The sequence below is a fragment of the Rhineura floridana genome, chromosome 8, assembly GCF_030035675.1.
Source record: "Rhineura floridana isolate rRhiFlo1 chromosome 8, rRhiFlo1.hap2, whole genome shotgun sequence".
Lineage (NCBI taxonomy): Eukaryota > Metazoa > Chordata > Lepidosauria > Squamata > Rhineuridae > Rhineura > Rhineura floridana.
Window position 1 is genome coordinate 127,338,699 of NC_084487.1, and position 12,073 is coordinate 127,350,771.

At 41.8% G+C, this 12,073-nt stretch overlaps 1 protein-coding gene across 3 annotated transcripts in view; it reads left to right on the top strand.

The window, feature by feature from the left end:
- Positions 1-10,883: 10,883 nt before the first annotated feature.
- FBLN1 (fibulin 1) overlaps positions 10,884-12,073 on the top strand; it is a 133,782-nt gene continuing 132,592 nt past the window's right edge. For 2 of the 3 annotated variants that reach the window (XM_061582442.1, XM_061582446.1), the window contains exon 1: positions 10,884-10,944. Coding sequence is in view for 1 of the 3 variants with exons in the window: in XM_061582447.1 (XP_061438431.1) it covers positions 10,933-10,944 (12 nt within the window). In the remaining 2 variants the exon portion in view is untranslated. The remainder of the gene's footprint in view (positions 10,945-12,073) is intronic. The other variant, XM_061582447.1, reaches the window with a different exon arrangement.

A 12,073-nucleotide genomic window follows, 5' to 3' on the forward strand; every position in this document is an offset into this window, starting at 1 on the left:
GCCCACAGCCTGGGTCATACTCAGAGTCGACCCACTCAAATCAATGGACTTTAGTCAAGTCTATTGATTTTGATGGATCAGTTCTGAGTATGTAGGTGGATACTGTCTTGTATTTATTTACTCTGCAATAATTTGTCCTGTAAAAGCAAAGAAGGTGTCCATTCTTTGGGTTACAGGCTTACTTTAAAAAATACACACAACAAAATTGTCCTATTTATTTATTTATTGCACTTGTATACCGCCCCATAGCCGAAGCTCTCTGGGCGGTTTACAGCAATCAAAAACATTAAAACAAATATACAACTTAAAACACATATTTTAAAAACAATTTAAAACACAATTTTAAAATTTAAAACAATATAAAAACAATTATATGTTTTCAGCACTTCAACACTAAACTTTGCTAGCTGCAAAATAAGAATTGCAGGCTGTGCACTATACTATTAATGTGCATACATTTCCATGTTTGCTGACTAGAAGGAAGATATGTCTATACACCTCTCTCCCACCTCCAGAAATTTAACTTAGAGAACCAATTCTCCAGGGATAGGTATCAGAAATTTGGTACAGAGGGACCAGTGCAGGATATACCACTATCTTCAAAATTTATTTCAAGATCTTTGCAACCAAATCCAATTTTTGTAAATGTTTATGTTTAACAAAAATGCTTGCCTTGTGCTGCTTTGCACTAAAAATAATAATGTCCCATCATGTAGTGTAGCATAGAAGTTCCCAGTTTAAGTCTCTCAGAATATGAGAACACACGCACAGAGAGAGCGAGCATAGATGCAAATTTCAAAAGAATCAAAGTTTATTCAGAAAATGACATAGTTAATACAGATGGGTTAAGTGATGTAAAAGCCCATTTAAAAATGAAGATGATAGTCTGGACAGGGGTACTGCACATATAGATTTCTACATCTGTACAACTTCTTTCTCTGTCAGCAAGAGATTATATAATATATGCCCCTCTGCTTAACAAGATATGTGGACCACCCCACCTTTTCTCTTTTTCCTTTTGCTTTATTTAAGCCGGGCTGTGCGTGTTACAGAGAGACAAGTATGTCACCTATTAACTATAATACTTGGGTAATGTTCATTAAGGCCTAGTTCTTGTTTAGATGGTAAACCTGTAACTAGGGCTGTACCACTTCTGATTGCAACTAGGGCCTCACATCCTTGAATGTTCCTTTATACAATAAATAAATAAATCCCTGCACACTGAAAACTAGTCTGTCAAAGTAGATGTTTAATCCCAAACCTGTTCCCTGTTACACAATGTGTGGTTGCATGTCTGCATGTATGTACGTGAATATCTACAGTATAGCTATATTTTTCTATAAATAAATGTTCAGTCTTGTGAGCTCCCACATGAAATATCAGCGAGAACTGAAGTAGGACCAAGACTCAACAAGTTAGCCAGCATTCTTAAAGCAGCCCAAAGCTGTTTCAGCCAATTTTGCTTTGTTTTAGGTCCATAGTTATGCCAGTGAGTTTAAATATGGCAATATGATATAAATTTAGATAATACATGCTATAAACTAAAGGGAAGAGGATTGTCAGTTCTCCCTGAATATTCTTAAATCATACTCCAAAGTAATATGCCCCCTCCCAGCATATTCTCTTTGGTTTGTTGTTGCCATGCTGTTCAACCCACATCCTGACCAATGAAACATATGGTGAGAATGCTGTAATTGCAACATGCTCCCTCGCTGCCTGGAGTCATTTTTGCAGAAAACCTTTTCAAAAGCCTTTGTGAAATATACCATATGGTTTCCACACTTCCATGTTGCCTGAAATCCAGCTCTTTCACATTAGACCTGCCAACTAATGTCTATTGTTCATGCATCTGGTGATGTGGACTTAGTCCATTAAAGTTTATGCGATAATAAAATTGTAAGTTCTTAAGGTGAAGGCTCTTTGTTATTTGTAATACCCATAAAGAAACTCTCAGCAGCTTACATTATTTGGATTTTTTTCAGTGATGGCTATATGTTTAGTTCCTTTCTCTCCTGGATCCATAGTGGTGGGTATTCTGGGTTCCTCTTCCTCCATTAACTTATAGGTGCATCTGGGAAACACATGAATACTGCTAAAATGACCAAATCAGTTCCTTTTTTCAGAATCCTTTGTTCGGGCAATGGTGTGTAAGAATGAAGGGGCAGACTCTCCCTTAGTTACCCTACTCAAAACCCTAAGCCTGAAGGACAATGTATACATCCCCAGAGACAGATTCAAAGTAGAACAAGGAATTTTGTCAGGTGCGGCTTTTCTGATGAAGCCTTACTTCCCAAAATACACACTTCTATACAACTTTTAAAGGAACAGGAGCCATATCCTCAAGCCACCTGCCTTTCAGTTCCTCTCACAGAGACTGTGCCTATATCTCTACATGTCCCAAAGGAGGAGGATGTTCCCATCCCATTTCTTCACCAGTCCCAGAGCTTGGAAGATTACTTTTAAAAAGGAATAAATTACCATTACAATTACAATTGTTCCGAAAGGAATTGATTACATTACCGTAACACAAAGTAATAATCACTACAATTACAGAAGTTGCTGCACACCTAAGTAGCTAAAATAACATTAAAAATAAACACACAAACACAAACACACAGAGATAGTAGAATAATTATTTTTATCCATAAGATAGTAGTGGTGGTCTCTTCATTGATAAGGGAGGGAGAGGCCACCACTCAGATCTTTGCAAGTCAAACCAAGTGCAACCCAAACACACACAAACACCCTCAGCCAGAAAGTGTAGTCTCTCACTCAACCATCTCCCAGACCCTGCCCTACCACCAACTAAGGCACACTCACCCAAGCAAACATTTTCCCCTGGGGTGCAAAAAAGTTAAAACACACGTATGTATGGAGGAGAAGGATGAGAACTTAATGCAGGGCTGCTGTTTTTATTGGCATGTCTTGCAACACAGAGTTCTGTCTTATTTCAGCAAGAAGCTCATTTCTTTGTCTGTGGTGTCTAGGAAATGCTTATGAAAACTTCACTATTTGTATCTGATTTAAAAGTATCCTCAGAAAGGACTTCGTAGCTTGATGTATATGTAGCAGTGCCATTGGGGCAGGACTTTGGGACAGAAGTCGAGGCCCCCACTCAACAGGATGAGCGTGAAGACCCCCAAGCAGAGAAGGACTGGCTTACCACATTTTGAAATTAGGTTATAATGGCTATTACTTATTTATTTATTTATTGAATTTATTAGTCGCCCATCTGGCTGGCTGTCCAGCCACTCTGGGCGACGTACAAAATAGGCATACAATACCTAGACATTAAAAATCTAGCCCACCCCAAAAGCCTGCCAGAAGAGCCAGGTCCTCAAGGCCCGGCGGAAACTCATCATGGAAGGGGCATGGTGGAGATCATTTGGGAGGGAGTTCCACAGGGTGGGGGCCACAACTGAAAAAGCCCTCTCTCTAGTCCTCACCAGTTTGGCTGTTTTGACTGGTGGGGTGGAGAGAAGGTCTTTTGAGGCTGATCTTGTTGGGCGGCATAGCTGATGATGCTGGAGGCGCTCCTTTAGATAGACTGGGCCGAAACCGTATAGGGATTTAAAGGTCAAAACCAACACCAACACTTCACTTAAGACTAGGAGGAGGGCATAAGATAATTAAGCTCAGTCTAAAATTATCTAGCCACATTGCATATAGCAAAGAACCTTGTTGTATTTACATGCTTCAACTTTACTTGCAATACTATAGAGTAGCGTTCACTATTTTCATTATCAAAGCATAAAACCACCATCCATCTGTACCGCAAAACAATTTGGTGATCATAAGGATGTAAGACAGCCTTCCCCTTGGTGCCTCCAGGTGTTTTGGACTACAACTGGGGCTGATGGAATTTGGAACTCCTACTAAAAACACCCTGTGTTGCCATGTTACCTGTTTTCTTCTAAGGTTTAGGCACATAATGCCATATCATCATGCATTTCTCTGTCTGCATTTCACATCATTGATTGCTGCAGCAAGGACAAGAGAAGCCAGTGAAAATATGCAGGTAAACGTTAAGGGATAAAATATAACATTGTTTTTGGCAGCTGCCTCACACTGAGTGTAATGTCTGCTTCTGTCCTTATTTCAGTATCTGGACATAATTTGTTCAGCAGTGAAGTCAGTGCATGCTTCACATGCTCAGATACATTATTGTTTTTGTTGTTATTTCCCATATTCTAGGGCTGAGATTTGGCATTGAGAAAAAGTTCCTGGTTGAGTCCCAGTGACGTCTGACTTAAGTTAGACTCTGGGTCTTTATCTTCCAAGGTAACACAAATTTACTTTTCCCCCCTGACAGAATGCAGTCCCCTATTTGTTAAGAAGGCATATTAATGTCTTTACAGCTGTATTGTGAGGATTAATTAGATAATTACTGTAAAGCTGTTTCCATACTGTCAAGTGCTATGACTGTGCTAATAAAATAAGCCAAAATTAATTTACATATATTTATTTGTTCACTTACGTACTCCATATTAGTAGGCTAACATGGAGAGTGGCCCAACCTTATTGCTAAGGCTGGATGTATATTGTGATTCTAAGAGAATACAGAAAAAGTGCACAGAAATTTGGCATTCTTTGTCACTTTTCTTTGGTTAGCATGTCCTTCAAGTCATTTGGCAGTATTTAATGGGCTTCTTGATCCAAAATATTAAAATACCTAGGGTGTTCTTTATATACATTCCTTTCTACTACTAAAGCAAACTTTAATGTTTTGTCATTCCTTCCTGATAATGCAAAGGAAACTAGACATAAAATTTACTTTGACATGCAAAAAAACAACAACACCCCAAATGTTTCTAAAGCCTCAGTGACAAATGTTTTTGGAACAATGCATGTCTGAGGAATTCTTATGGCACTTTGGATGGTCTTGTTTTCTTTTTTTGTCCCTCCCCCCCCCCCCGGCTAGGCTGATGTGGTTATCTTTTGATAATAAGAACCAAATGTTGTCTGTGGAAGTGGCTGGAAATGACACTAATGATCAGAATGGTTGGTTTTCTGCCTGCTCCTTTGAAAATAAAATGTACAAGACATAATTTAAATTGCTTCAAAATGTAGCAACCCTTGCATATACTTGTCTCTTTAATCTTTGTAGGCAATGTGGAAAAGGGAACCCCAAATAAGGATTTGAATATTAACTGGCTCCCTACGGCTTGGTCTGAGGAGAAAGGGGCTGTATAAGCCATGTTGAAGGCTTAACAGCCAGCTGAGAAACTATATTAATTTATGTATTTATTTTTTATCACATCTGTAACCCACCTTTCAGTTTGGAACAAACTCATACATCCCATGTTTAACGTGATTATCATTTCCCTGTCAATGTTCCACTTATGTGTATATGAGAATGTTTCCAGTGTGAGGAAAACTGATGTGTGTGGAAACATGCTCTCAAGGCAAGAGGAGAGACGTCAGTGGTAGGCCAAAGCCGCCACCAAGTTTCACTTAAAGTGAAATTTCAAGTTTCAGGAAGAAGAGCTGGGGGATTAAGAGGGATGCAAAGAAAAAAAGGAAAAGAAAAAGCAGAGGAGGAGGGGTTCTACTAGCACAATGTCTCAGAAGACTTTTTACTGGAGCTGTGATAGAATTTCACTGGTTGAAATGGTGGGCCAGGGATTACTAGTGGACCTCAGTCAACTTTCAGGTACATTCCGCAGTGTTATATTAAAAATACCTCCCATGCCTTCTGATGCTTCCCATAAGCTCATTGCAAAACAAAACCCTACAAAACTTATAGTCCTGAACTCAGAAACACTTGCTTAACAGCCCTCTAAATTTTCATGGCGATACACAAAACAGTCAGAGAGAATCGAGAGTTCAAAGTGTAAAAAGAGAGAGAGAAAACCAGACTCCTTAATGGACTTTTTTCTGTTAGAGTTCTCATAATCTGTTGAAATTAATTAAAAATCAGCCACGTTCACAGAGTACCTGTAATACCTTGCCCCATACTCTGATCTTCATCTTCTGCAGTTTAAAAGTTTAAAAAATGCCTGGCTGATTTTTACTTTTTAAGAAATTTAGCATTGAGCTCAATGATAATGTTAGGCATGCTCAGTAAGAACAAATTGTCAGCAGGGCCGGCACCAGCCTGTCCCGGGCCCCGACACTCCCCTTCAACTATTTGCAGCAGGATTGGTACCGTGGATCGCAGGGCGCAAAGTCCCAAGCCGCCTGCCATTCCCCTGCTCTACTTACCTTTCTCTGTGCAGTTCAGCGGCGCACCTGTATGCGCAAGTTTGCCATCAATCAAGATGGCGGCTGAGGTTTCACTAAGGGGCTGAAGCCTCTTCTCTTGGTTGATGGCACGCATGCATGCTATACATGTGCATTGCTGCCATCAACCAAGATGGCGGCAGAGGCTTCAGCCCCTTAGGAAAACCTCAGCTGCCATCTTGATCGATGGTAAACTTGCACATGCAGTGCGTGCAGCCACAAAAAACAGCAGAGAGAAAGGTAGGTGAAGCGGGGAAATAGTGGGCGGCTCTGAAGCTCTTGCCCTGCTATCCGTGGCAGCAATCCTGCCGCGGATTGCAGAAGGGGAGCGCAGGGGCCCCCAGGGCCCTCTGTAGCCCCAGGGGCCCTTGGCCAGTGCCCCACCTGCCCGCCCTTTAGAACTGGCCCTGATTGTCAGTGTTCTAAAAGCCAGACTTACAGCTGCTGGGCTTGCCTAATCAGGAGGCCACACCCACACCCGACTTTGATTTCACTTTAGACAGTCATGGCTTTCCCCAAAGAATCCTGGGAAGTGTAGTTTGTGAAGGGTGCTGAGAGGAGACTTCTATTCCACTGACAGAGCTCCAGTGGCCAGAGTGCTTTAACAGTCGGCCGCTCTGATTGAAGCTCTGGGAGGGGAACAGGGCATCTCCTAGAAATTCTCAGCACCCTTCACTAACTACACTTCCCAGGATTCTTTGGGAGAAGCCATGACTGTCTAAAGTGAAATAATGGCCTGGTGTGGATGTGGCTAGGGACAGCTTTGGTTTAAATGTGGATGGGAGGCTACATATGCCTGCTGTAGAATAAAAAGGTGGGAGAACCCTGAAAAACACGGTTTCGGCACTGAGACAGCCTTGGTCGCCCTGTACGATGACCTATGTCGGGAGAGGGACAGAGGGAGTGTAACTCTGTTGATTCTCCTTGATTTCTCAGCGGCTTTTGATACCATCGACCATGGTATCCTTCTGGAGAGGCTCGCGGAGTTGGGAGTTGGCGGCACTGCTTGGAAGTGGTTCCGCTCCTACTTGGCGGGTCGTCTCCAGAAGGTAGTGCTTGGGGAACATTGCTCAACACCATGGGACCTCCAATGTGGAGTCCCGCAGGGATCGGTTCTGTCCCCCATGCTTTTCAACATCTACATGAAGCCGTTGGGTGCGGTCATCAGGAGTTTTGGAGTGCATTGTCATCAGTACGCTGATGACACGCAGCTCTACTTCTCCTTTTCATCTTCTTCAGGTGAGGCTGTCAATGTGCTGAACTGCTGCCTGGCCGCGATAATGGACTGGATGGGAGCTAACAAACTGAGGCTCAATCCAGACAAGACTGAGATGCTGCTCGTGGATGGTTTCTCTGACCAGGTGGTGGATATTTACCCTGTCCTGGATGGGGTTACACTCCCCCTAAAGGAGCAGGTTCGTAGTCTGGGAGTTTTCTTAGATCCTTCCCTGTCACTTGAGGCTCAAGTGGCCTCGGTGGCTCGGAACGCGTTCTACCAACTTCGGTTGGTAGCCCAGCTACGTCCCTACCTGAGCAGAGGGGACCTTACATCGGTGGTACATGCTCTGGTAACCTCGCGATTAGACTACTGCAATGCGCTCTACGTTGGGCTGCCTTTGAAGACAGTTCGGAAGCTACAGCTTGTCCAAAATGCGGCGGCCAGATTAATAACGAGGACCAAGCGGTCGGAACACATAACACCTGTTCTGGCTTGCTTACATTGGCTGCCAATATGCTTCCGGGCCAGATTCAAAGTGTTGGTTTTAACCTATAAAGCCCTATACGGCGTGGGACCACAATACCTGTCGGAACGCCTCTCCCGATATGAACCTGCCCGGGCACTGCGCTCTACATCGAAGGCCCTCCTCCGAGTCCCGACTCATAGGGAGGCTCGGAGGGTGGTGACAAGAACTAGGGCCTTCTCAGTGGTGGCCCCCGAACTCTGGAATAGTCTCCCCGTTGGTGTGTACGGCGCCAACGCTGCTGTCTTTTCGGCACCAGTTTAAGACCTGCCTCTTTTCTATGGCATTTTAATTTAATTTTTTTTAAAATTATGTAATCTGATTTTTGCACTTTATACGTTTTTGTAATATTTATTATGCACTTTTATGAGATGTATTTTGTATTTTCTGTTGTACACCGCCCAGAGAGCTATTGCTAGTTGGGCGGTATATAAATCTAAAAAAAAAAAAAAAAAGAATTATACTGTTCACATTGGTTTCCTTTTGGAAAGGAAAGGGGCTTCCCCTCTGCCCAGTGCTCACCCATCCAATCTTCTCCCCTCCCCCTTCCACCTCCCCTTCCTGCCCTCCTCCTCCCCCCTGCCCCCCAGGCCAGTTTAACCTATCTTAAGCATGATTGCACAGGAGTAAATCCCACTGAACTCAATAAGCATGCAAATGATCAAACCTGCTCTCCCCTCCTTTTCCTTCCTATCCCCTCCCTCTTGCCCATTCCCTCCCCTTCTGAAAACCAATTGCCGGAAGCCTCAGGAGGGGAGAGTGTTCTTGCACTCGGGTCCTGCTTGCGGGCTTCCCCCAGGCACCTGGATGGCCACTGTGAGAACAGGATGCTGGACTAGATGGGCCACTGGCCTGATCCAGCAGGCTCTTCTTATGTTCTTAAACAAAAGAGCCCCATTTAAATGGTTGTTCCTTAGCTCCCCAACAATAGTCTGTATACTCTTTAGATTTCTTTTGTTTTTCCTCAACAACTTACTTCATGATGGATTTGGAGGGTCTATCTAGGTTAGATTTTAAAACTCCATTCAATTTAGTTTGCATCTCCCTCCCATGTAATAATTCTGCCGGTGATTTCAGTGTTGCTGCCTGCTGTGTAGCTCTATGTACCAGTAAAAATTCAGTGACAAACTCTTTCCATGCTTTTCCTTCTGTCTGCCAATTATCTTTCAAACTTCTATTAAACCTTTCAATCTCCCCATTTGCTTAGGGGTAATACACTGATGATCAATCACAATGGCTTTATTTGGGTCCCTCAAATCCACACAAAGGCAAATAGCACAATTTTTCTTCCTTACCATTACTATAGGTGAAACCCATTCCAAGGAATAAACCTCCTAAATAATATCCTTTTGTATTAAGTTCTTAATGTCTTCTGATACTGCATCTTTCACTGCAAATGGTAAACGTAACTTTTGGAGTACAGGTATCACATTGTTTCATTTTAACTTTATGAATAAATCCGTATGCACAACCAAGTTTGCCTTCACCTTGGCCTTCTAATTGCATGGGAATTTGTGTTTGCACTGCATGTAACACTTAACTGAGGAGGAACAACTTGTTCATCAACTATTCTAAGATTCAATGCAGCAGATACATCCCTGCCAAGGATAGGAGTGCCCTTATGCACAATATAAAACTCTATAGATGCACAACATGGCCCCAAAGTCACTTTTACAGGCAGACATCCATATATAGGAATTTGGTTTTTCAAATAACACACCAACCGCAATTTTGATTTTGTAAGTGGCACATTCCCAAAGTAATTCAAATAAACTTTCAGGTAGTATAGAAACTGCTGAACCAGTACCCAGCATTAATTCAATGTTCTTTGACACCCCTGCAGGTATAGCAGAAATATTACAGTACACATAATTCTTTCAGCAGTATGTGTGGATCTAATCCTGTCCACATTCAAAATAGTAACATCTGGCACTGTAATTGCATATATTTGCTGATTATTCCTACATAATTTGGCAAGGTGTCCTATATTTTTTCAATAATTACAATGAGCCATCTTAGCAGGACATCCTGTATGACTTGCAAGATGTTGTGAAGACCCACAAAGGAAACATTTTATGGCACTTTGACTTTGATGCATCAGCCATTTCCAGCTGGCTGTCTCTTTAGAGTCCTCTCTGTCTGTCTTGTAAAATAACTTCTGTGCTGGGAGTCTACTGCTTGCACCATACCCCCATTATCTAAGCTAATTATTTTGGCTTCTGCCAAAGCAGTCTCCATTTGGGTCACGATAGTCATAGCTTTCTCCAATGTAAGATCAGTCTCTAGGAGTAAGCATTCTCGTACATGAGGCATAGTTGTCTTTTCAACCAACTGGTCTCTAATTATCTCGTCTGCCACGTCTCCAAAATTATAGGAACTCATGAAATCTCTTAGAGCTGCAATATATTGTATTGTAGACTCCACCAGTTTCTGTTCCCACTGATAGAATTTGTAGCAATTAGCTGCTACATTCACCTTTGGCATAAAAAAGTTCTTTAACGCCATGCATGCTGTCTTATATTTATCATCAACAAGAGGCAGTGTATAAAATATACGCTGTCCTTCAACTCTCAAACAGTGGATAAGCAATGCACATTTCCTTGCTTCAGAGATTTCTATGTCATTAGCTGCAAGCAGATAGTTTTCGTACATCTGAATCCAAACAAGGGATGCAATTGGAGGCTCACCTGGACTTTGAAGGAAAGGTACCAGTGGGTTTAGTGATACAAAAGCCATCTTTCATCACCAAATATGTTGTGACTAAGAGGTGAAGCACGAAGTAGGTAATAAAAACTTTATTGTAAGTACAAAGTAAAACAAACATAAGTATATCTAGGCTTAGACATAATTCACTATGCTTCCCCCCTCTTTTTAATGAGCTACATCCCTTCAGCTGACCATTACTCTCAGCTGTCTCAAAGAGGTCTTAAAGGGGAACGCCACACAGCCAAGGGGGAAGAAGACGGGGATGGAGCACAAGGTGAGCAGGCTAACTGGCAGTCCGGGGCAGGTCAAATCAAACTTGGCTCGTGGTTTCTAAGTGGTTTGAGGACAGTGTTTGGAGAGAGAGTGAGCAATATCAAAACTGTGAGGGTATATGGGTGTTGAAGGAGGACTAGCAATCTTTGCATCCCCAAAGATGGGGAAGTGATTGAGAGAGGAGACCTATTTTATTTCTCTGTAGGATGTTATTCTCTTTCCTGTTTAGTTTTACAGTGTTGAATTAGGTGAGCAAATTTGTATTGTTTTATATAACGTTGCATGGATTTATTTTGGTATTGATGTTTTGATTATATTTAATTCTTAATACGTTTTTGAATTGTTTATATGTGTGATCATTTAGTATGTTGTGAGCCAACAACATACTAAATGGGCAGAATTTTGTGGATACATGATATACACAAAAGAGGTGATGATAGCATTTGGCTTCCAGTTGCATTGGATTTGTCTTTGTAAATTAAAATTAGGCCCAATCTTTTGTGGTATTTTCTTCCCGCCATTGCTTACCAGTAAAGTATAGTAGCAAAAGTCTATTTCATTAGTAGTATGTAATGTAGATTGTATGACTAATTCCCATGACATATGATGCATAGTTCTCTGATGCACAGCACTCTCTACCCCATATCCCTGCCATTCTGTGAATTGTTCTGTACCGTTCCAGTGCAGGAGCACTTAAGTAGCTTTTTTAAAGGGATGGGGAGAGAAGAGAGAACACTTGTGAACATCACCAACAATATACCTACCTAAGCAACAATACCCTGCTGTTTCATAAACCTTTACACTATTCCCTCTTTTCTTTGATTCGAAACTGTATATTCCATCCTCCCTAGTGTTGACATGTATATTCCCAAACATAAACAAAAACAGACAAATTATATCCCCTGAAGCAAACCTATTCTCATGCCCCCAATAATTGCTTGGACAGAGGATATTGCTCTGCTGGTGCTAGATTGGTACTAGTTAAAAATAATTTTGTCATCTGGAAAGGTATTCAATTATGTTTTTTTGTTATTTGAGATAAAATATTTTGCCCACACTGCGCATTGATGACACATCCACATTGTAACGATACACGTTGGCAGGCTCCGAGAATGGGCAACCTAAAACAA